The sequence below is a fragment of the Neurospora tetrasperma genome (assembly GCF_000213175.1).
Source record: "Neurospora tetrasperma FGSC 2508 unplaced genomic scaffold NEUTE1scaffold_3, whole genome shotgun sequence".
Lineage (NCBI taxonomy): Eukaryota > Fungi > Ascomycota > Sordariomycetes > Sordariales > Sordariaceae > Neurospora > Neurospora tetrasperma.
In genome coordinates, this window is record NW_009799101.1 from 3,408,382 (window position 1) to 3,432,834 (window position 24,453).

At 52.6% G+C, this 24,453-nt stretch overlaps 7 protein-coding genes across 7 annotated transcripts; 3 read left to right on the plus strand and 4 right to left on the minus strand.

The window, feature by feature from the left end:
- Positions 1-2,165: 2,165 nt before the first annotated feature.
- Positions 2,166-3,747, minus strand: NEUTE1DRAFT_100953 (uncharacterized protein; the record flags this gene model as incomplete). The annotated part of the gene is made up of 6 exons (XM_009852841.1): positions 2,166-2,273; positions 2,407-2,513; positions 2,664-2,751; positions 3,007-3,035; positions 3,363-3,391; positions 3,734-3,747. The coding sequence occupies 6 exons, from the start codon at positions 3,745-3,747 to the stop codon at positions 2,166-2,168; spliced, it is 375 nt and encodes a 124-aa protein (XP_009851143.1).
- Positions 3,748-5,038: 1,291 nt separating this feature from the next.
- Positions 5,039-8,339, minus strand: NEUTE1DRAFT_146535 (uncharacterized protein; the record flags this gene model as incomplete). The annotated part of the gene is made up of 4 exons (XM_009852842.1): positions 5,039-6,151; positions 6,358-6,467; positions 7,837-8,083; positions 8,241-8,339. 3 exons carry the CDS (start codon positions 7,840-7,842, stop codon positions 5,203-5,205), a joined length of 1,065 nt encoding a protein of 354 aa, XP_009851144.1.
- An 854-nt stretch (positions 8,340-9,193) lies between these two features.
- On the minus strand, positions 9,194-11,729 carry NEUTE1DRAFT_122382 (uncharacterized protein; the record flags this gene model as incomplete). The annotated part of the gene is made up of 2 exons (XM_009852843.1): positions 9,194-11,299; positions 11,364-11,729. 2 exons carry the CDS (start codon positions 11,669-11,671, stop codon positions 9,406-9,408), a joined length of 2,202 nt encoding a protein of 733 aa, XP_009851145.1.
- Positions 11,730-12,722: 993 nt separating this feature from the next.
- NEUTE1DRAFT_42209 (aldehyde dehydrogenase) lies at positions 12,723-14,267 on the plus strand (the record flags this gene model as incomplete). The annotated part of the gene is made up of 2 exons (XM_009851993.1): positions 12,723-12,841; positions 12,899-14,267. The coding sequence occupies 2 exons, from the start codon at positions 12,723-12,725 to the stop codon at positions 14,265-14,267; spliced, it is 1,488 nt and encodes a 495-aa protein (XP_009850295.1).
- Positions 14,268-14,959: 692 nt separating this feature from the next.
- On the plus strand, positions 14,960-16,985 carry NEUTE1DRAFT_82267 (uncharacterized protein; the record flags this gene model as incomplete). The annotated part of the gene is made up of 2 exons (XM_009852844.1): positions 14,960-15,872; positions 15,963-16,985. The coding sequence occupies 2 exons, from the start codon at positions 14,960-14,962 to the stop codon at positions 16,973-16,975; spliced, it is 1,926 nt and encodes a 641-aa protein (XP_009851146.1).
- Positions 16,986-19,029: 2,044 nt separating this feature from the next.
- On the plus strand, positions 19,030-20,409 carry NEUTE1DRAFT_100959 (uncharacterized protein; the record flags this gene model as incomplete). The annotated part of the gene is made up of 3 exons (XM_009852845.1): positions 19,030-19,563; positions 19,680-19,913; positions 20,233-20,409. The coding sequence occupies 3 exons, from the start codon at positions 19,030-19,032 to the stop codon at positions 20,407-20,409; spliced, it is 945 nt and encodes a 314-aa protein (XP_009851147.1).
- Positions 20,410-20,903: 494 nt separating this feature from the next.
- NEUTE1DRAFT_82270 (uncharacterized protein) lies at positions 20,904-23,733 on the minus strand (the record flags this gene model as incomplete). The annotated part of the gene is made up of 3 exons (XM_009852846.1): positions 20,904-22,576; positions 22,641-22,809; positions 22,888-23,733. The coding sequence occupies 3 exons, from the start codon at positions 23,731-23,733 to the stop codon at positions 21,060-21,062; spliced, it is 2,532 nt and encodes an 843-aa protein (XP_009851148.1).
- Between the last annotated feature and the right edge of the window lie 720 nt (positions 23,734-24,453).

Below are 24,453 nucleotides of genomic sequence, written 5' to 3' on the forward strand. Positions count from 1 at the left end.
TTTGGGGGGGGGGGTGCAGCAAGCGGCTGGAAGCAACGAAACAAGGGAATCGAGCCCGTGGGATTGGGTAACATGTGAGTAGCTCCGCATTGCTCGCTACCATGAGGGAGACCTGAACGGCTGTCCTCTCGTGGAAGGCCGTTGAGGGTGTAGGTCGAAACAGTCCTAGATGCGCCCTCGTGGCGGCAAGTAGACACAGCTCGGCAGGTATCGGTCTAGGGCACTTGACGCTGCGCTGCCATTGAACGGGTGCTGTCTTGGTTGCTCACGTTGCCCACTTGAGAGGCGACCGAGGCGACCTGCGACCACCTTTGTGAGGTTTCTCCCACCCTGGATCTATCGAAATCCACTGGACGGGAACGGGGATGGCAAAAGAGAAGGGGGCTGTGCGGCCAGGAGCGGAACGAGATTCCAACTGCAGAAGTATGCAACGGCAGAAACGAAACAGACAATGCGCATTGTGCATATTGGGAACGAAGAATGAAAACCGACAAGTTGAAAGTGAAGAAGTTGTTGTTGGTGGGTGTTGCAATCGACCAGATTCCTTCCATAACAAGGTCAACTCTCCAACGAAGTAAAGTTGGGAGCTGAGAGGGCAGCCACAATTGGCTTGGCACGTTTTCATGTGCTTGGTCTTGGCGCGTAACGGAGATCAGAATTACGGTATTGACTGTGAAATTGTCAGCCAGCGCCAGGCGGTACAGTAGTAGTAGGTGAGGCGATAGACCCGCCACTTGCCGGTTTGCGTGCGGATTTCGACCAGTGGGCGGCTAGCTTCCTTTATTCTGGGGTCTGCGCTAGTCCATCGCCCCATGCGCTTATACAACTTTGTAAGTTGTTTCATCATGCGAAAATCACAAGCAAGGCTCAAATCGGAAGGGACGAAACCGTGATGGGGACGGAATCGGAGCATATTGAAAAGGGACGACGCACATGGCTATCACGGATGGAGACGGCAGCCCCAGTCTTCTGCCGGGACGAACAGCATGGGGTGGGAAAAAAAAAACCCTGAACCGCGCCGTCCTGGTCTGGTGACGACTCGGAGCGCCAGAAGAGCCAGTCACTTGACCTTCGGCGCAAACTGCCCATCGCGGGATAATCCAAGATAAACGAGAAAATTTACGCGACAATCAACCTGATCTGACCTCGTCGTCGTCCTGGCCATGGACCTAGATCACCTGGAGAAGCCAATTGCATGTTTTCCGTTGTGCAAGTATTACTTGTACTGCGACCTGCGCGCCCATGCGACTTGTCCTTGTCGATATCCTCTTCCTCCATTCGAGGACCAAGACGCCTCGTCCCTTGACACAATATCACTGATTACACACCCTCACTCCCCTCAAGCCCGATGTTCCCTAGCTGCTACAGCTTGGCTCGGCCGAATGAACTCGGGGAAATGACGGGGTAAAGACGGGGGTGGTTCTTGATTCTCATCTCCATTTGTGTGCTGGGCTAACTGGGAGGACGACTGCAGGGCCGATCTGTTCTCACGGGACTAGCACCGCCGATGTGTATCCAGTCACATATCCAGCGCGGCGGGCGTGAACGCGAATCTGAAGCACGACTGCATCATACATCCAGTGAGAGAGCAAGCCGAGCAGCCGTTGACTCATACCCAGCACCGCGATCAATATTAGCACGGCGCGACGACGAGGCTATTGGACCGCCGGGATTATTGTACCCTTAACCTCGAACGGTCAGCCAGGACCCATTGTAGTTGGCTGCAGGCGGACGGACCATCGGGCTATGATAATACCGGGGAAAGCCTCTTGTTGAGCTCCATCTCAATCAATGAAATGGCGGACTCTCCAGCGGCTCAGGTCGCTATCTGGTGTGTTAACCCCAACACCACCAGTTGGAGTCCTCACCACGATAATTGGAGGATGGCTTGAAACTTGAGGCCAGTGAAGGGAAGGAGAGGTGGACGAGAGCGGCGAAATCGGCAAGGTGTGGAGGTGTGGCGCAGGCCTGGCGAGCTGCGTTTCATTGGGGATAGAGGAATGCAAGACGCGTCGTGCGCGTTTCAATGTAAAGATCCGCTCGGTTTTGCGAACACTTTTTGGTGGTCGGTCGTCGTCAACCAGGCGAGCCAGTGGTCGCAAAAGGGTCGTCGGAATACCAAGCCATGACGTCATAGGTAGCCCCTCTACTATCAAGACGGACCTTTAAGCAGTGAGCCCTAGCCACATCCATGCGAAGCTGAAGATGGCCTCATTGAGAGTCGGAGTCCTCACGAACAACTCAGCGTCCAGCGCATGCTGGTGACTCGACAGCTAGGGCGGTGGGTATGGGCGTTGGAGGTTCTCTGGTTGTCCACAAACTTTTTCAAACTTTCCAGGGCTGTCCATGAAGCAAAAGCTCTTCTATGGAGCGGTGTGGCTGCAAGTGCCGAGGCTTGAAACATACATTTCCATTCTGGCTGCCTGCGCCTCGATATCTTCGGAGCTCGGCAGCACCACTGGTCACGGTGTCAATCTTGCCGGGGTTTCCTCCACGTTGAGATGAAAAAGTCCCTGCACGGGAGATCGTAAAAGAAAGCGCGTGTTGGACTTGGAATTCCCATCGCCGAAGTCTAACCTTGGTTCGGATATATCCGAAAGGGGAAAAGGGCAACACTGCGTATCTGTGAGCATCGCTTCGCTTCGGGATGGTGGCCAACTTACCGGCCGGCCGGTAGGTGGGGCGGCCGCGGCGGGGCGGGAGGCAGCCCTTGACGTGGCAGCCGCCGATGCCATCTCTTTTCCGCCACAACTACGGTGACACTTCTCGAAAGTGTCGCTCCCATGTCACTGTATACGTAAGCATTTCGGTTTTTGCGCCTCATTCTCTGAACTTGAATGATTTCCAGACTTCAGGGTCCAGGGTCCAAGCACATCGAGTGATATGAAGTATATTTAGATTTCGGCCGCCGATTGTGTGCACTAACTCATTGCCACACAAAACACACTAAATATTGTTAGTTCATACCCGAACTCTCACCGCGCACTCCATGGCAATGCCACATACGTTCGGAAGCGATCTATCTGAATGGATCACTATTGTTTCCATTAACTCAAAGTGGTTGGTCTAGATCAACTCCATTGTGGTCGCTTGGGTTCGGTGACCCGGGGCGCTCGAGACCGTAGTGTACACTACAAAAACGGGGCAGTGACGGGCTTGGCCGCGGAGTCAGGCCGCTGCTGTTCCTGCTCGTTGCTCTCTTGCTTCATTTACCTCGGTTAAGCTAATGCTGATGCCATCGGTAATCAAGACCAACCCAAAGATGGGGGAGGGGGTTGAAAGGGGGGGGTGTAGAACTATGCGATGTGCCCGACGAAGAGGAACCCGGGATCGGCGACTTCGGGAAACTCATCATCACTTACAGCTGAAATCAAACATTCGCCCTTGCTTCCTGTTTGTAAGCTTGCAAGTTAACAAGTTGACAAGTAGACAAGGCAGAGCTGTATGCCTATCCGGTTGTCATGCTGTCTCTCACTGACTGATGCTAGTATCGACTAATCAAGGATGCCAGGGATGTCAGATCATCAAATGAGAAATAGGTATTCCGCCTTGAAAGCATATGCCAACCTGCCATAGAGACAGACGGGCAGGACAATGTGATAAAACGTGGTTAGGCCGTTCGTTCGTTCAGAACATTGCTTTTAGGTTCTACCAGTTCTTACTGGCAAGGCCGCAAGCCACGAATGCGCAAAGGACAATGACTGGGTGCTGCCTACCTAAACTTAGTGCTCACTCCCTGCTGCTCATGCTGACAGATGTTGGCGTTGGCGTATGCTTGAGGAAATCAGAGTCTCGGTGGTGTCGGCGTCATTGGCGAGTAGTGTTTCGGTAAGCTATTTGTGAGAGATAGATGGGTGGACTGGTGATGACATAGTTGTCCGTATATGATGTGATTAGCATAGATACATATGCTCGGCGAGACGCTCTCGAGGAAGAGAGACGGCGGCGAGGGTAGCATAACAGTCAAAGATGCATACATCGCCGCTATGGAATATATACCAGCTGGGGGTTCACTATTCATTGACTAGACATGCATCCGCTGCTTTTACTCGGGATAAACCGTAATAGTAAGTCGTCGCAGAAGACCAAAGCAGTCTAGGTAGTTACCTAGAAGAAGGCACCTCATTGATTGAGGTCAAGAGTTGCAGCAGGAATGAAAACTACATTTAACTCATCTGGGCTGACTTTGAATCACATACTTCTTAACTCTCTTCCAGTCTAGGCTGAAACCACGTATTATCTATTGTAGGTCTCGCAAAGTACATTCCTAGAGGTACTTCAACCGAGACGGGAGATTGCGAGAGGTATTCAAACAGATATCGCATTCATTTGCAAAGCAAAAGGCACGAAGTCTAGTAACTTTTATCAACAAAATAACTTGCAGTCAGGGCGGAGAATAAGGCAGGAGGAAACCAAGCTGGTGAGCCTGGTGATCTTATGATGTTTCTCTGTATACTGTACTTGCTACTTTCTCCCTTCAACTCTACTATCTCAACTCCTCATAGTTAAAAGTCGCGATGCACACAGCCAAACAAGTACCATCCGTCATTACACTTCATTTGAATGTGCTGGTTGAAGCCTTCAAAAGCGTGACCAACAATCAGACCGGACGCAGGTGGTTCCTGCCAGTCACCATGTTCCATCTCCGTAATCACCAAGATGGTAGTTGCGATGGAAGAGTTCGGTCTATTACGACCCACCGCTCCTGCCACATCGGTCGTGGGATTCCCGCATGAATAATGGAAGGCACGGCAGATGCGAGTTGGGTAGCCGGTACCGAAATCAGTTACTGCGTAGTGTGGGCAGATGATGCATCGCCCAAGAGAAGAGCAAGCCAACATCTTATCATCTCGTAATTTTGACCGTCAAAAACTGCAAGTAGCCACAGAAAGTCCCACGATGATTTTACATGTAAAGTGTCTCTTCTTTAATAGCCTAGAGAACGCGGGACTTTCTGAATTTATATGTGTCAGTATACCCACACACTCAGCTGTTGATTCGCTGCCGTTGCGTTATTGACAACAATAGTAGTTGGGGCTGACTATAACAGGATAAATATGCTTGTTTTTTGTATTCTTTACATCAACGACAAAAGCCAGGATATAATTCTTCATCAAGGTAGCCTCCCGCTCCAAGCCTCTTTTCTTTCTCTTTGATCATCTCAGCTTTTCATTGACGGCCTCAAACACCCGGATGAAATCCCTAACGACCATCACCCACCATCCCATGGCCATTCATCACCTCATTCCCTCCAACAGCCGTAACACCCCCTGGCACGGCTGTGGGCGTCATCTTGGACTTTGTAATCTCAAAGAACTCCGTCAACCCCTTAACAACAACGTCCACATTCATGTTGATCTGTGGCATCTTCTCATAGCTGCCCTCCTTCATGATAGCCACGAGCGCCAGGAACCTATCCACCTCGCGGAGCATAATAGGACGTTGCGCATCCGCCAACACCATGCCGCTCTCGGCCCATTCGCACGCGACCTGGTCTTCGAGCTTCTGCTCCCAGGGAGGGCCCTCGAGGCGCTTGCGCCACTCCGGGGTCCGCTGCCAGCTGCCGTATACCTCGGTGAAGTCGATGATGACGTCCACGTAGTCTGAGCAGATCTCGTACGATGCCATATCCTCGGGCGTGCTGTCGGTGGCGATGTAGATCTTGGTGTTGACGTCGAACAGGTAGGCCTTTTCGAAGCGGCAGGTCCGGCACAGGTTGGTGAGAATGGCCTCGAGCTGGCCGAGGCGGGGGATCAGCTTCTGGATAACTTTACTAAAGGCTTCGAAGATGCTGTGGTTGTAAATACTGGTGAGGTGGAAGTTCACCGGTGCGTTCTCAACCCCTTGGTCCGACAGCTCGTCCTGGATGCGGATGGTGATGTCGCGCTGGATGTCTAGCTTATAGTCATCGGAAAGGCCGTCGACTTTGTGGATAAAAACTTCGATGTTGATGTGCTGGTAGCTGCGCTGTAGGTGGAGAATAGTGGCATTAAGGCGTGCAACGGCTTCGAGATAATCATCTTGGGCGTCAATGACCCAGATGAGAGCGCCAATCTCGCCGAAAATAGCGTCCATATCAAAGGGGAAGGCGGGGTTGTCAAAAACATCGATTTGTCCAGGGAAATCCCAGACTTGGAACTCCATAAACGAGCTGTTATCCGTTTGTCAGAAGAAGAGACCGAAAAGGGAGGGAAAACTTCTCACTTTAAACTGTCTTTTTGGATCCTAGCTGTTGACTCCAAGAATAATGTCTCATTTGGCGGTAGCTTGTGAAAAACGACGCTTGATATAGACGATTTTCCACTCCTGTCCATGTGTAAGCGCAAGTCGCGATCCTGATACGCACGACTATCATACCTTCGCTGCCCCATTAGGAGAAGACGGGGCTTGCCCTTGGCGTGAGGGACTGCTATCGGTTCGGGTACCTTGACACCATCTTTGAGATTTTGTTGAACTCGTTGTCGATTCTGCTCATAAACACGATGAAGATTTAGCATTGCCCTACTAGGACGCCTGGAAACACATGGTGGTCGTGGCTCAGTGCTGGGTTCGAGGAGAGCTTCACTGCCTCGTCTGAAAGCAGATGCCATGATGAAAGAAGCCAGTATGGGGGTAGAATGAAGAAGGATCTGTGATGGCTTGAAGACCAGGTATGACGACCTCGAAACGGATATTACTCGGTGAGAAAGGGAAGCCGTGTAAAGTCCCTTGTGTCTCGGCGACCGAAGCGACACTATCGACAGCGGTGATATGGACAAAAGACCGGGAGTATCTCAACAGCTGAGTATCGCTGAGGCACTAGCTTGTATGTCCCCTTGTTTGTTTGATCATCCAGGGGTAGCTTCTCGCGGATTGGGTACCAAGAAGCACAATGCGGTCCAGACATCGATAAGTAGCCGCTCGAGTGACGACAGAAACAGGGACGGGAAGCCGTTATTTGACGCGTTTATAGCCATTCCCATCAAATGCCGGTGCCAAGCCCAAAGTGACAAGATGACGCTGGGCAACCAGCCTCTGTGTTCAAGAGTTCCGAGTATAACCCAATTTTTGGCGAACCTCGTTGCCGTGTACTTTCGGAGCAAAAGACCACCTGAAATATGTGTCAGGCGTTGCTGACGGAAAGATACGGGCAGAAGGAAGAGGTGGCTCATTTTCCAAGGTGATACAACGACGGAAATGGCTCGGCACATACAATGACCGACAGCCATGGCGACGAGGTGACTGGCCGCACAACGGACCAAGAGAAACAAGTCCTTCTGCAAACTATTGGAGTAACATGTCCAAGGGATGCAAGATGGGACTGGACGCATGGAGTTTGTCGGAGATCGCTGAGCCGGCTGGTCATGTGGTGACTAATCTTGGTTTGGCGTGACAAACTTTCCCAACGTCCAGACGGCACCTCATCCATCTCTAACCGACGCCGCTATCCTCCCTCAAAATCCGGTTTTCAAGGAGGAAACCTGAACCAGACGGGCGGTTTCGTTTCCACGGATCCTTCCCCCGAATTTACTCTTTGCGGGATAACGACGAAATAAGATTGATGACCCGAACGGATCAGGGACAGTGTCATAGAATGACACCACCACGGTGTCTGTGGAACATTGGAAAGCCGAACACACCCATCTGCAGATACAAGTCGGTCGGTTCCGTGATCCCCATTGGCAGGTAGACTCCCCCAGTGTCCCAGACCGGCAGAAAGACGGATAGACAAAGTTTCATAGTAGTAACCAGGGTAAGGGGAAGCGGGTGGAAAGGCTTGACTGGACAATGGTAAAGAACAAAAAACGAAGCAAAAAATAGAGCAAAAGTAAAAGGCGTGTATCTTGTTTTGCTTACCTCCATGTTGAAATCAGAGCAGCTGCAGTGCTGCCGCTACCCTTGCTGGTTGGATGGGCCTGGATTGTGATAGCAATAGAGAATTTCAGTTATCCCACGGGCAATGGCCCCTCTACTTTGCTTCCCGATCCGTCCCGAGTCCAAGTCTGGGTCCAGGTCCAAGTCCGTAGCCGCTCGGATTACCAAATTAGGTGGTGGTGAAGAGTCGCCTTGTAAGTGCTGGGCAAGGGAACACCGGGCAGTCGGTCTGGCAAGTAAGAGTGAGTAAAGAGCGGCTGTGTAGACGTAAACGAGATGAGAATGCCTCGCCGATGTGAGATGTATGAATGTGCACGCGTGTACTCGGTGAGAGACGTTGTGAGTCGGGGTCGTGGGGGGCCGGTCTGATAGATGGTCTGACTTACCTAGTCAACCCTTGCCTTATCTGGTCAAGGACAACCGGTCGTGAAGGGCAAACAGACGAAGAAGCAACCTGAGACTGGATGAGGTTTGAAGAGGTGATGATGGGCGAGGAGATGGTGAAGGACAGTAGTAGTCAGAAGAAGAGGTGACAAGTCGGGAGAAAAGTGAGGAGTTGCCAGGTCGTTGGGGGACGGCTGCCGATTGGAGTGAGGTTGAAGTATGTCGTCGACGTTGGCGAGGCAAGATCTGGCTGGAATCTCGCAACCTCGATTTTTCAACAAATTGTAACAGGTCAGGTAGGACGACGGAGGTGCATTGGCGGTTGCATTTGGCAACAGTTGCAGCAGCGAGGAATGCTAGTCGCTGAATGCAGCAATCGCGGGCGCCGCCGTGCCCAGGCCACAGCGAGCAGTGAGGCGGGCACAGTTGCGACGGGCACGGCGGCAGTGTGGATACGCCTACGGGGTACCGCTTCCCCGCGCTCCACTATACCGCCGGCAGATGTGGGGTACAGGGCAGATAAGGAATATCCAATTTTCAATAATTCCTGGTACATCTATCGATAGCCCGTTGAGTACCCGGGGCACCATATAGAGAGAAAAGTATGGCCTTAGAGATGAAGGATGAAGCATGAATTTATATAGTAATGGTAGCTCTAACCAGTGTAAACACGCCATTACGACACCCAATGCTCTGCAGTTCGCGGTCGAGATAATCCGAGAACCCCATTCTTGGCACCGCTAGAGGTACCTCTAGTGTGGGCAGGTGGGGCACTCTCGCGATGATTTACCCCCACTTCATATCACTATGTATACACATATATACAAATATATTTATTTCTTTGTTTCTTAGCCTCGTCCGACGGTCTCACCACCTTGATAGCCTGTTCAATTTTCATCAGGGACCCTAAATCTACGCATACAGTCACCAGGAGTGGACACTTCAGGCTCTACAGTTTTGAACATCCTCATGTCTCTATGAACAGAAAAAAAACGCCATCTCCTGGGGTGTACCATAACCTATCCGTGCCACACTATACATGCTTGCTTGGTATATAAACTGAACAGAAAAGCGAAACCAAATGCAACAGACCCGTAGCCCAAAGCAATACTGAGAAGAAGATGAAGAAACGTAGGAACTCCTCCACTCGGTCAAAGAGGGGGGGGCTCAGAGCCTTATCCTCCCTCCTCCACCACCACTGTTGCTACTCCCTCCTCCTCCAGCACCACCTCCAAACCACCTTCTGATATCCGAAAAGTTTTCGCTACCATTACCCGCAGAACCGGCACCAGCACCACCACCACCACCACCACCATTGGTGTCTCCTCCCATCCATTTGGGCTTTGGAAGATCCGTCAACCACTTTGGTTTATCCATGGTATCAATCGTGTTCTTAAGCCTATGGCCTAGCGCCTCAAAGAAGTTCTCGTCATCATCATCACTTGCCAACGTCACTTGCCTTGACGCCGTCCCAACTCTCCTGGCCGAAGTGTTTGCCAACGGCCGCGTGTTAGGCGACGTTGCGAGAGGGGTTGTAGGGTTCCCCGGTAATGGGTAGGGGGTTGAATTGGCCCGAATGGTCAAAATGGGAGCAGCCCGCGACTGCGAGGAAGAAGATGAGTCCGTGTAGTGTGACCGGCGGCCGCCGCGGATGGCAGCCGACGAGCCGTTGAGTTCACGTTCAATGAGATCACGGCCCTCACGCCAGGTGCCGGTACCAAAATTAGCTCCAAACTCATCGGATTCCAGAGTGTCGAGGACATCACCGCCGAAGCCAAGCGCTCGTTGAATCTTGCCGTAAAGCCCAAAGAGGGTGAAACACACAGGGACAAGGATGAGAGCGGGGAATAAGTAGTCGAACCACTTGCCAAGGGGCGTAAGGTTGATAAGCTGGCCGAGAAAATCGTAGAATACCGTGTCTTTGTAGACGACGCCGAGGAAGGTCATGAAATTGTACGTGAGTGGCACGCTGAGGCGAGCGACTTGGCTGGCGTACCAAAACGCAGACTCGGGCGCCGTATTACGACGAACCAGTGCCCGACCGCGCCAGACCTTGACTTCGGTAATGGATATCAAGGCGGCAGCGCACATGTACACCATCCAAAGGGCAGCAATCACTTGACCGGCAAGCCCGATCTGGCCCTTGTTACCGACGTTATGGTGAACAACAGAGTAGCGGATGACCGAGAGAACTGGGAAAATGCCCTTGACAACTTCGGACCACACAATGCAGACTGACGCGAGAGCTAGCAGGCCACCAAACGCAAGGTTGAAATAGGGAAGGACGTAGTAATGGTAGAGGAAGCGAGTATAGGGGGTCAAGAGACTGTGCCTGTCCCAGAAACCGGAGCCTGGGGAAGGCGTACCAAAGTCCAGTCTCTTGGAAGCAACCGAGTCGATGATGGCTTGTGTTCTGACGGCGTCGTGTAGAAGCCTGTTCCAATCGTTCAAGTAGCGAGAGCGGGCGTGCTTGGCCCTAATCAACTGTCTCGTGAGATCGGCCATGTACTTTTCCGTGATTACCGTGGGAAGTTTGGTCCTGACATATTCTCCGGAGCCGCGGACCGCGCCAGACGTGCTTGCGAGTTGTGACTCTGGAATGTTAGTGAGGTCGACCAACTCTTCGATCCAGTCCTGGAAGTTCTTTGCAGTTCCTCTTTTGCTGCGCTTGCTGAGCTCCGCCACCTGCATCTCCAGATCATCCAGATTCATCTGTGCATCCTCCATCTGATCATACACCTTGGGAGCCTGCGTCTGAATCCTACGCAGCCGTCCACTGATGTCGGCGTTCCGAAAGAGTCGACGGGGGATAGCGACCAGGCCATGCCCCATAAGATAGATGGCCAGTACGAGACCCCAACAATATGCGAGAGCCATGACAGTGCTCTTGAGCGATTCGGAGAAGCCACCATATGACCAGAGGACGTACAGCAACCCCAAGATTCCGGAGCCAAAGACAATGGCATAGTACTGGGCGTTCGCGCGAAGCGAGTCTCTAAATTTAGCCTGGGGATCGCGATAGCCGGAATCTGAATATTCGCCGAGGATGGGTATGATGAACCTGTTGGTACGTTTGCGTTAGCCTTCCAGTCATGCAAAGACTAGAACATCAAGCGAGCACGCACCATGTCAAACAGAAGGTTAGCCAGTAGGCGATTCTCCAACAGACGCGCAATGGACCGCGCTCCAGCCAGATTCCCCGAGCATCAATATCATCAACCATGGCGCTCGAGGCCAGGTCGATAGGTACCAACAGTACCATGCTTGCCGGAAGACATAATGCGAAGAAGATGGGGACCAGAAGGTAGGCGGGCGTTGTTCGTAGCGGAAGATAATGTCGGAGGATGAGGAGGACGATGACCGAGATGACGAAAAGCGCGACTGAAGCAAATACCTCCGAGGCCACGGGCGATTGCGTCGTAGCGAACTCCATCACGAGAGATGGTTCAGTTAATGTTGCGCATAGTCTTTTCGCTAGGGGTCGTCGGCGGTGTGTTGATATCTGCTGTGAGAGAAAGTTCCATGACTTTTTCCCTCTGGCTGATTTCCGAGGGTCCTAGACGCATGTAATAGTGGAAGGCGCCACAAAACGTCATGTCATATCACACCAGTGCCCCTAGCGGCAATCGATGCCCGCTTACGGCGGCTGCAGGGCATTGCATTCCCCTCGTTCCCTTTCTGGGGAAGCGACAGGGGAATTACAAACTGAATATCGGGACCAACAGCGGGTCATTACTTCCATGTGAACCATCTTGACTCATCCTTCGTTTGTTTCTAGTTGGAAATAGCTTCGTTTCCATCTTTCCGTCTTCTGTGTTATTTAGGAGTTGCCTTTAGCTAAGGTATGGAATCCTCCAGTTTCAACAGGGACACTGCTGATGAAGGAGCATTAAATCGCCAAGACGGAAAGCCAAAATAGTAAATAGGTAGTGTAGAACGGGAGACACTTATGTTATTCAATAAACATAATTCTTCTGTACATATCACTACTACATAGAGCAGCATGGAATGGATAGACCCTGTTTACTGTCTTAGCTCAAAGAGGGAAAGAAGTCCACGGCACAAGATACCACTTCATTGCTATTGGCCCGCTTGATCTGCGCTCCGCACTCACGATAAGATGTATTGACCCGGGTCGGGGTGGTTCAGATCCTCCAAGAGATCCGACTTGGCGACAATGTCACTGCTTCAACTGGGAAGGAAGTGCAGTGACGACAGTGTAACACTGCACGTCCCCTCCCCCGCCTCATCACTCGTCGACGAAGAAGCTGAGGTGAGGGGTTGAAGCCGAACGGTAGTAGCAAAAGGAGGAAACTCGGGTTACGTATAAGATGAACCTCTTCCTCCGCCCAAGTTGGCCGGGCTCTGTTCCCCTATGGAGGCACTTGTATAAGACCAAAGGAAGACAAGTCTATCACGTCCAGCTCTCTTTACGAACCTTCTCATCATCTTCGCCTTTCTTCACTAACATCATAAAGCCCAACATGGAAGTTGAGCTTACGGCCCCCAACGGCAAGAAGTGGATGCAGCCACTGGGCTTGTTCATCAACAACGAGTTTGTCAAAAGTGCCAATGAGCAGAAGTTGATTTCCATCAACCCAACGTATGTCTCAAATCCCATATCACTCACTTGACTACGGGTACTAACGATCATCCCCAGTACCGAAGAGGAGATCTGCTCGGTATACGCCGCAACCGCCGAGGATGTTGACGCCGCAGTATCAGCAGCCCGCAAGGCCTTTAGGCACGAATCATGGAAGTCGCTATCCGGCACTGAGCGCGGCGCCCTGATGCGCAAGCTGGCCGACCTAGTGGCCGAGAATGCCGAAATCCTAGCCACCATCGAGTGCCTGGACAACGGCAAGCCGTATCAGACAGCCCTTAACGAGAACGTGCCCGAAGTGATCAACGTCCTCAGGTACTATGCCGGCTATGCGGACAAGAACTTTGGCCAAGTGATTGACGTTGGCCCCGCCAAGTTTGCCTACACGGTCAAGGAGCCTCTCGGCGTATGTGGCCAGATCATCCCCTGGAACTACCCGCTAGATATGGCGGCCTGGAAGCTGGGGCCAGCTCTCTGCTGCGGCAACACCGTTGTCCTCAAGCTGGCCGAGCAGACTCCCCTGTCCGTGTTGTACTTGGCTAAGCTCATCAAGGAGGCCGGCTTCCCTCCCGGTGTGATCAATATTATCAACGGACACGGCAGGGAAGCGGGTGCCGCACTTGTGCAACATCCTCAGGTGGATAAGATTGCCTTTACCGGCAGCACCACTACGGGCAAGGAGATTATGAAGATGGCTTCCTATACCATGAAGAACATCACCCTGGAGACCGGCGGCAAGTCACCGTTGATCGTGTTTGAGGATGCCGACCTTGAGCTGGCGGCGACATGGTCACACATCGGCATCATGAGCAACCAGGGCCAAATCTGCACAGCCACTTCACGCATTCTCGTGCACGAGAAGATCTACGACGAGTTCGTCGAGAAATTCAAGGCCAAGGTCCAGGAGGTTTCGGTACTCGGCGACCCCTTCGAGGAGAGCACGTTCCACGGACCTCAGGTCACCAAAGCGCAGTATGAGCGTGTTCTGGGCTATATCAATGTCGGAAAGGAAGAGGGTGCCACGGTGATGATGGGGGGTGAGCCGGCTCCGCAGAACGGTAAGGGTTTCTTTGTGGCGCCGACCGTCTTCACCAACGTCAAGCCGACCATGAAGATCTTCAGGGAGGAGATCTTTGGGCCCTGCGTGGCCATTACCACGTTCAAGACGGAGGAGGAGGCGTTAACGCTGGCCAACGACAGCATGTATGGCCTGGGAGCGGCTCTGTTCACCAAGGACCTGACCAGGGCACACAGAGTGGCGCGAGAGATCGAGGCCGGCATGGTCTGGGTCAACAGCAGCAACGATTCAGACTTTAGGATTCCATTTGGAGGCGTGAAGCAGTCCGGTATTGGGAGGGAGTTGGGAGAGGCAGGTCTGGCACCTTATTGCAACGTCAAGAGTATCCATGTAAACCTGGCGGCATGAAGGGCTATATCAGTTGACATGTCATGAATTTGAGCGTATCCAAACTATCTCATCACAGCGTTATTCAATTAGTTACCTGCACTAGGGTGATAGGATGATAGATTCAACCCCTGTACACAATATATTCTGTATTCTTGATGATGCTGTTTCACAGCGTTCCCTACCTTATCATTGCCGTGGTGGTAACCTGAAGCTCCTCACTGGCAAACCCCGCACCGGACTTCTCCCCCATGTTTGCAGACTGAGCTCTAACCTTTCCACTTTCGAGGTCTTCTTTCCTGGCGGCACCCAATGATCTAGCAATTCCAACGAAGACATATGACGTCGCAGGCGCATCTTTCAGTGTGCTAAATGCGCTGCGAATATGCCATCTGTAGCATTAAGACGTCCACTAAGCTGGCCCCACATGAGATCCCCAGGGTGATGAGCATATTTTGTTTAGCCTATTAGACTAGACCGCATCACAGGCATGCAACCAATTGAATCAAGGTAACTCTGACGTTGTCTTCTTACTCCTTGACAACACAATCATCATCATCGCTTTTTGTCCGCCTCAGCTGAACTGAACTCGACATAAATCCTAGTTACCTATAATTTTAATCCCCATTCCCACCCAACCAACGGGTACAAACGCAACTTGAAACACACGACCGAATTCGACACTATCTCAACACCCAGCCGATATACATACGATGGTCCCGATCCCGTCTGCGGAACTGCGCACCTCGTATTCCCTTTACTCCCTCGAGTTCGACCCTGAAGATGCGAACCGGCTTATCGTAGCCGGTGGCGGTGGGCCAGGTAACCATGGTGTAGGGAACAAGATCACTGCCATCGACGCATCACGCCCCGACACCCTCGATATTGTATCCGAGATCGAACTCAGTCGCGACGAGGACAGTGTCGCAACTCTCGCCGTCGGTCCCCGGAATAAGGACTCGATCCTGCTGTACGCTGGTGTTAATTCGAGCGCCGACGACATCGCCAAGGGCAAAAACGAACACTTCCGCGTTTTCAGCTTGGACCAGCCATCCAAAGCCAAAGCTTTGTCTGAGAAGCCCAAGATCACCGAGCTCTCGCGCACTTCGCTGTTCGCAACAACGGAGAAGGACACATACCAGAGAGTGCTGAGGTTGTCCGCGCCTTTCCCCGGGTCCGCTCAGGTCGGTGCTGTCGCCACGGGGTTCTCCAAAGAGCCAGAAATTGCTCTCTTCGATGTTCCCAACATGGGCGCTGCCACTCCCAAGCTCAGGGGTAACCTTGAGCTGGTGAAGGAGGCTGTGGACATTGATATCATCCAGACTGGTGACGATAGCTACCAGCTCGCTTACTGCGACGAGTACGAAATGCGCACCATGAACATTGGAAAGGGCATCTCGGAAGGGCCCAAGCTGGTCTTCACCATGCCAGACGAAGCGGCCGTCACCGGAAACGCTAGGCCCTCGTTCCGATCGGTGCGCTATCTGACCCCGGACTTCCTCCTCGCCGTTGCCAACCTTCCCAAGGGCGGTGGCGTGGTTCTACACGGATTCCGCATGCCCAAGAACGACAAAATTCACAACAAGCTCAAAGAGAAGGAGGAGGAAGAAGCTAAGAAGGGTAACGGTAGCGCGGACGGTACGGTCACCACCGATGAGGGCGCCAAGGGAACCGCGGACGAGACGGTCGTGGCTAGAAAGGTGGAGGAGCCCAAAGCAAGACTATGCATTTCTGCGAAATTGCCAAGTTCTGTCACACGTGCTACCGGCCTGGCTGTCCGCAATCTTTCTCGTCCTGCCTCGCCAACCGCCAAGCAGGGCGACGCGCAGTTCGTCATCGCCGTTACTGGTCAGGACAGCTCGATCACTATCTACACCCTAGACCATCAGTCGGTTGCCGACATCAACCTCATTGTCAATCTTTTCAAGGTCACTACCTTCAAGAACGTTCACAACGGTCCCATTTCCGGCGTGGCCTTTTCCTACGTCGTTCCGCCCGCCGACTCTAACTCGGACGAAAAAGCCGTCGCAAAGAAGGGATCCGTCCGTCCCGAGTACGTCAAGCTGGCCTCCATCGGCTCCGTCGGCAATTCCTGCATCGTGCACTCCCTCCCGCTCAAAAAGTTCGTCGACAAGACGGCCCAAACCCGCCGCGGCGGCGCTCCCCGTGCCGCCCGCTACGTCCTGGCCCTGAAGAGTCAAGCCCCCTCACCCAAGGGTCTCCTCTTCTTCACGGCCCTGATCACTCTCTTCATTGGTGTCTTTGTCCAAAGCTTCCTCGAAATCAAGGGCTACTCCAGCCCCATGATCGGGGCCAGGAGGTTCGCTCCTGTCAGCTGGCAGCAAAATCCCCGTTACGGCGCCGGCCAGGGTGTGGTTGGCAATGCCAACTACGCGAACTCGGAATCACTCAATCCTGACGGCGTGCACGGCTTCTTGGCTTCGCTGCTGGCGGATAAAGACCTCAAGGTGCAGGATGGACAGGCCAAGAAATTGGTTTTAAACGTCGGAGCCAAAGACGGAATCGTCCAGGTTAGTGGACATGACGCCGAGGTGGATAGCACCGCGCCGACACCGAAGGAGTGGGATGAGCTGCACGAGACGCAGAAAAAGGCTTGGAAGGAGAAGTTGAAGGCGGCGGGCCACTGGGGGGAGGGGATGGGGGAGACGATTTTCAAGAATATCCTGTTTGGTGAATTGGGAGCTGTGGTTGGCGGACTGGTTCGTTAGGGATCATGGATTAATGAAGGGAAAAGGTGAGATGGTTTACTGTTCAGTATAGGCAGAGTAAGTTGGTATAGTTGTTTTCATCACCAATTTTTGTGTTTGTGTTGTCCTGATTGCAGGCCTAATGATGAAGATTACGGATGCGAAAAGGAAAAGCATATTCTACCTGCCATGTCACAACCATTGCCTGGTTATCGCCTCGGCGCACACAACGTTCTCGCAATATTCCACAACCCTCCTTACCCGTCGTCGTGGGGGTTCCCATAACTTGTCTTATCCTTATATGCTTCTCGATATTGACCGTCCCATCTCCGCTACTTGTGTGTCATACCCCTTTATCCTTCTTATAAGCCGACTCGGTCGGGCAAGGCCGCAAGATTCAATCTATTTGTATCAATGCACTGCACGTTTCTCCCTTGCAGTAATGTGTCTAATGGGTCTAGGTAGTGTGTCCTGTCCCTCGTGCGTACTGCATGTCTTATCTTTGATTTTTTTGTCTTGCCCAGTGCTGTTTCGGTTCTCGGGCGGCTCGCTTGACCGGCCGCGCTTCAAACTGGAAGGAGAGGAAGAGATGAGGGAAAAGAGAAACACGCACTGACACTCGTGATAAAGCGCCTTGTCTTGTCTTGGGGGCAAGCTCTCAAGAAAAGCTCGGAAGGGATGCATTTGGACCGTTTGAGCCGTTGAATCCCCCGTAAACTTGTCAGCTACTACCGGGTTGTTGCACAGCGCAAAGGGGGCCTGCGGGAGTTACTTGCAATCTCAACCTGGTTTGATTGATGCCAGAATGCAGTGACCCGTTTTGCCTTTTTTTTTTTTTTTTTTTTTTTTTTTTTTTTTTTTTTGGACACCGAGTGGGCCATATTATATCTAACTGAGAATAACGCAGCTCCTGGCCTGGGGAACAACTGCACAACTTGATTGACTGATACTGCTTGACTTATGACTGTTGCGGATATCGATGACCCACGGCACGACAACCGCCCACCATACCTACATAGCCGTTCGTCGACCATTGTCCAGTCGGATGAGGGGCGAGGTAGGTACACCTGATCATGCGCTTGGTTGCCGGCTTGCCTGCAGTAAATTCTGCTTGCTTTTCTTTTTTTTTCTCGTTTCTCAATACGCCCTTTATGATGCGAAGTACAAACATGGATGGATGGGTTTCATCAGTCACGGTACCGGTGTATTAGATCGGTTTTATGTGTGGACGGATGGAGAGAGGATGTCAAAAAGCGCAAGTTATATGGTCTGGTCACTCACAACCACTCCGTCCTTTGGAGAAAAAGATCTTTCCAATCGATTCAATCCAATGTCCCTTCCTTGAAAGTTATCCTCCCCTTCTTGTCTCGCTTTCTTTTCTCACTTCCTTCTTCCAGTTCTTCCCTTCAACCTCACTCGTATGTCTCGAGGTTGTCTCACGTTCAAGTCTAAGCCCTGTCTTGTACGTAAACTCACTTTTTGTTTCTCCCGGCGATCGGACCCTTCCCATGTTGATACCCAACTAGTACAACGGGTGGTAGCTTCCACTTCGACCACACAACCAACTGAATTGGAACGTATAGGGAAGGAGCAGAACGAGAAGGGAGGTTACGCCTACCCCTCCCCTCCTGTTTGTTTGTCTCTTCCGTTGCCTACATTCTGCACCCTTAATCTCTCGAGTGGCGGTGGTGCCACACACCCTCGTGGATTATACTCTTTGTTGGCAATATCTGATAACTCGTTTTCTTCACCGTCCCAATTTTGCTACGCATCTTCCATCGTTTCATTATCTTACCAGCTATCAATTTGCACTATTGCTTAGTGATTAGCTTGACCCGACGGCTCAGCAGACGGCTAATCTTTGGAAGGACATGCAAACTCTAAAGAGAGTGGGGAGGAACGAAGCTATTCACAAGTCAGACCTCTGACGAGCAAGTGCACCTATCCATCACTTACTTTATCCAGTCGGGGCTCGTGTTTCAACATCGATTACAACAACACTACAACACTCTTACATGTTCACCACTTGAGAGAACTGTTAAGATCCCCCCAATTCTTCACCACCTCCCTCAACAATGGCCTACCAACCGACTTGTCCCACGGCTGCCGTCCAACGGCCTCAGACGAGCACCGGCCCCAGTAACGACAGCCCACCGCCACCAGTCCCCTCAAAGGACATCAACAGAAGCAAAAACAAGATGTCCTTCTCCGAACACAAGGCCCAGCAGGTACCAGGTTCCACCAGTTCGGACTGCGATACCGTCAAAATACGGCCCTCGAAAGTCACTCCTATCGGGGACAATAAAAATGGCAACATCAACACAAACCAGAACCAGGACCAGGATCAGAATATTAACCGGATCATGCGAGACATCAAGCGACCACCTTCCGGAGACGTCACCGTCGCGACTGGGCCCAAGCATTCAGAGCAGAAACTGTCGAGTTCATCATGCTCATCCTCAAAGCAGACATCAGTGGCGGTACTCAACAGGCAAAAGAGTACTCTCAACTTTTGGGAGAGCGCTTTTTCTGTTAACGAGGTTAGTCCGGCCAAGGAGCGGATACGCGGTGATGCCCTGGTTATGGCGGAGGTTAAGACGAATGTGATTGTAAGTCTTCCCAGTGTCTGCATCGACCCTGTTGTGCTTTACACTTCTTCTTTTCCCGCCTTCTTCTCTCCCTAGTTGACTGACTGATTGATCCACCTACGTCCGACACCACCCAGATAAGCGACGAGTTCACATTCATAACGGAGCTTACATATCACCTCTCCTCCCGGTACAAGCGCCCAGTGTCCTCTATCGTCGTCACCCTCCACCACGGCGCCTGCATGTTATTCGGCGGTACATTTGACCCGGCGTATGTGATTTCCGTTTCGACCTTACCGAGCCATCTGCAGTCGACCACGAATAAGCGGAATGCGGCGCTGATTCAGAAGCATATGGAGGAGGCGATCGGGGTAAGTCCGGCGAGGGGACTGTTGAAGTTCATCCCTGTGGCGGAGGATTGTTTGGCGAACGGCGGGATGACGGTGAGTGGGGAGATGGAGATGGCTGAGAAAGGGATTGTTTTCGGGAGCGCTGGTAGCGACGGAGTGCCATTGTCGAAAACCATTACACCAGGAGCAGGTGCTGAAGAGAGGGGGAGTATTTTGTTGTCGAAGAAGTCAAGGGGAAGGTTGAAGCTTGATGTGAAGGTAGTATTTACCTATTCAACCCCTTCAAAGTCGGACGAAGGATATAGAACATAATGCTAACAGACGAAGCAGAAATCCCTAGCCAATTTCAGACAAGCAACCACCGCCCCCGAACCAGAGCCAGCAGACCTCTGTCGTACCCAACAAACTCAAACCAAAGCTCAAACCCGTAGCCACGACAGCCATCGTCAACGACATGGACAACTCACACCACCAACCAGCGCAGAGGATTCTCTTCTCCCCGTTCCCGAACGATTGAGCTCCCACTGCTCACCACAACGAAGTGGGGGGAATTTACCAACGACAGAGACGCAGGGGAACTTTGGCTATCCTTCGGCTCCTACTACTAGTAGACTTGCCAAAGCTAACAACCCAGATCCTCAACAGCAGCATCAACAGCCGAAGAAACGGAAAAGCTTTGTTTCTACCATCTTCAGTAGGCCTGGCTCGAGAGCTGAGCGGCGCGAGGATGGTCGAAACACGGTGTTGCCTACGATCATGTCGGAGCGGAGTTTATGAGCGAGTGAGGTGTTCGATGGTGGTACTAGTGAGGCGCCGAATATGGGCGAGTGAGCTGGTGGCCGCGAGTGCAGAGTTGATGAGACAGTCTGTTGACAGTCTTGTATGGTTGTTCATCGGGTGGGTTTGGTGGATGATTATGATTACTGGTATTATAGGAATAAATTGGCATGAAGACGCAGGCAATAACAACGTATCATTTGTCAAGAATCGTGATTTGATGCAATGCTTCTGCCGTAATATGCGTTCTGTCTAAGATATGTTGATATGAGTATGTGCAGTAATGATACAAGACTCGCTCTAATGCATTCCCGGCTGTTTACAACTCTAAACCACTTTCACTTCCAGTTCAACTCCACCAGAGTATCAGGTCAATGACCACCTACTAGGTTAAGTTCTCGAATGATCAGAAGCAGCCACCTCCAACGCCCCATCCTCCTCCTCCAGAGCTCCCTCAAAGTACCTATTTCTACTTCCCCCCTCACTCACCCTACTCGTTCCTCCGTCGTCCTCCCCCTCCAACTCCGTCATGGTCAACTCATCCTCCGTACCCGTACTGCTTCCCCCACTCGTATGCACCCCTTCCCGCCCCTTGATCAACAAACTCCTCAAATCATCCTCACTCAAGATACTCTCAATGCTTCCCCTCCTATCACCCGCCCCACCCGAGCTGCTCGGCGCAAGAGGATGTTTACCACCCATCGCATCAACAATGCTACTAGAAGCATAACTCCCCTCATCATTGCCCGTAGCAGTAAAGGCGTTCGCGGCGTTCCTCCGATCCCTCGTCTCCCTCCTTCCGCGCTCCACCAGCCTTTCAATTTTGAGTCTGTTTGCAATAAACTTGACCTTGGGGAACGCGCTCTGCTGGCCCTCGTGGATCATTCTCGCCAACCTCGGCGGGTCCGGATCGCTGAGGATCTTCAAAAAGTCGCTGAAGATGCTCTTGGGCCAGATAGTCACTGTTCCACCGAACGTCTGCAGCCACAGCTGGCTCCAGTCCTGACCCAGCGGGCGCGGGAGGAGTTCCAACTGGCGTAGCACGCGCAGCCACTTGGTCAGGTCGAGCTTGATGTACTGCTCGGTAGCGGAGCCGAGGTAGCCGCCGCGCCAGCCGCGGCCTTTGCGGTGGGTTACGGGCTGGCCGACGGATCCGCGCGAGGAGAAGAAGAAGAGGTTGATGTGCGGGTTCACCTGCGAGACGATGGAGAAGTTGACGTTGAAGTGTAGGTTCAAAGACTTGATGGGGATGTCGGTCCGCAGGCTGCCGTCCTTCCATTTGTGTCCAAAGGAGTAGGGTTCGAGGGATCCGTCCCGGTTTTTCATCATTAGGACTACCGGGTTGAGAATACCCGGGACGGCGGCGGAGGCGAGGACGGCCGACCAGATGACGCAGTCCGGCGAGGTGAGGTAGTTGCAGAGGATGGTGGGGGAGTGAGGGTCGGAAGGCACGCACGAGACGTTGAGGATGCGACCGGTGCGCTCGTAGGCTTCGCGAAAGGTCAGGCTGCCGTGACACCACCAGGCACATTGCTTGGCCCAATCGACCGAGTCGAAGCGCGCGCCCGTCTTCCACCAGCGCCAGAACCAGACGGTAAAGGGCTCGCGGCAGGCGGTGATTTTGTGGGCCAGGGCTGGGTTGAGGAGTTCCTTGAGTTCGTCGTTGGTGCGGGTTGCTACGAGGGCAGCCACGAGGGCGCCGCCGCTGGTTCCGGTGATGATGTCGGGGAGATAGTCCACTTCGAGCAGGGCCTTGACGACACCGAAGTGATAGTAGGCAAACGTTGCGCCGCCGGAGAGGCAAAGAGCTGTTCGGCCGTAGTTGGCGCAGATACCCTTGAACATGACCCTTTTCTGCTCCTTGGTCAACTGCTTAGTGTCGATCAAGAACTTGATGCTTCGTTCCACTGTTTGTTCCTCAAGTAAGCAGATGCCCGGGCGCAATCTCTATTGCGGAGTGTCTCAGCTCACCTTCATCAACGTAGTTCTGCACCAGGTTCTTGGTCCCATAGTACGTCTGACTATATAGCCGCGGGTTCTCGATACCCACAAAGTTATTCTTGACACAGGCCTCAATGAGCGCCTTCAGATCCTCTACCGGCTGCGTTTTCTTGTCATTGCCATTGTTGCCGCCGCCAGCCTTGGTGTTGCTGGTCTCTTCGCCAGATGCAACGCCACTATCGCTGTTCTGGCTTTCGCTCTCCAGCTCCCTCTCAACCTCCTCCGCCTTTTCCCTGCACCTCCTCATTTGATCCCACACCCTCCTCACAGTCTTGCTGTCGTAGTAGGCAAAATCGTTCTCCTCCTTCCACCGCTGGTTCCCAAAGAAGTCGTCCATGTTCCGCGCCGCCGCCACCCAGTCCTTGTAGTTACCCGTCGCTCGCATCGCCCGCCGCAGCTGCTCCCGCCTCCCACGCCATGCGACGAACTGCTCGTAGAAGTAGATGTAAAAGCGGGTGGCGAGGTAGGCCATGCCCAGTCCAACGATCCAAAAACTAACAAATAGTAAGAAGGGCCACTTTAGCAGGCTATACAGGTAGCCCTCTCGGGTCTCGTCCTTTGACCGGGTCCCGACCAGAGTGCGCAGGGGCGCCACGCCCTTGCGCGGCTTCTTGTTTTTGCGATCCTTGCCGCGCTTGTTGCGCTTCTCGTCTCTATCGGTTTTGATCACCTTTTCACTCACCGGCGCCCAATCGTTGTGCGCGCTGAAGAAGGTACCCGTGCTGGTGCGGCGATGGTGGTTATTACCTCCTCCAGGAGCAGCTACATCGACAACGGAGGCAAGGGCTGCGCGCGCTTCGGAATGATCGTAGTCATCCTTGGTAATGTCTAGACTGCTGGGGCTGTGAAGACCTGGGCTGTTGAGACGCATAGATGATGCATCGTCTGGTGATTGGACGAAGTCGGGCGCCGCGAGGGCTTGGATAAAAGCTTCAAGGTCGTGAGCGGGTAGAAAATTGGTATCATAGTCGGGAAGCCGTCTAAGGTCAAAGGCTTCTGGCGGGAAGCCATACGACTTTGCTGGTATTTGGATGTTTGGTGGGTTGTCTGTGTCGTCGGCCATGACACGGGAGGTGATGCTTTTCTTTCCGCGATATTTCAGGTATAATGGCTCAAGTAGCTGGAACAGATAGATGTAGGTAGCTCGGACAAGCCCAGGCAGTTGCGATACTAAGACAGGAGGCTTTTCGTTCTGTTCGAGTTGTTGCGTAATCAAAAACAGCAAGTCGCAAACGAGATTGCGAACTGTAGGGAAAAAGGGACAGGAATCCAAGCACAATAAACGCTTGGCAGATGCTTTAAGGATCGTCGACGTCGTCACTAAATGATATCGCCTGATGGCCAGGGAAGCATGCGAAGTGGAATCTTCGGCGTCTTGGTCCTGTATATGTAGCTGATGATGACCGAAGCCTTCTGGCTTTTTGATCTTCTGACTGATCCACCCTGAAACAAGCCACAGGGAATGGCTGGACAGCGAGGTGACACGGACTGAAAGAGGGATTTGACGATAAGGGGGTTACAAAGGGAATAATTGTTCAAGGTGATCGGGATACAACGCTGGTTGCTGGCGCAATGGTCGGTGCTTGATCGTTCTTGATGTCAGTCTTAGTGCCGGAAGCGTTGGAGTTGCGCGGGTCGGGTGGCAGATTGTTGGATGACGTCGGTCGACCCTCGCCCGGAATAGTGTACTATGTACATGTTTAGTGGGCGGGCGAAGCCGAGGACGGGGCTCTTGCCGGGCTACGTAGTGTACCTAGTGTCTCTTCTGCACATGCGTTCCAGC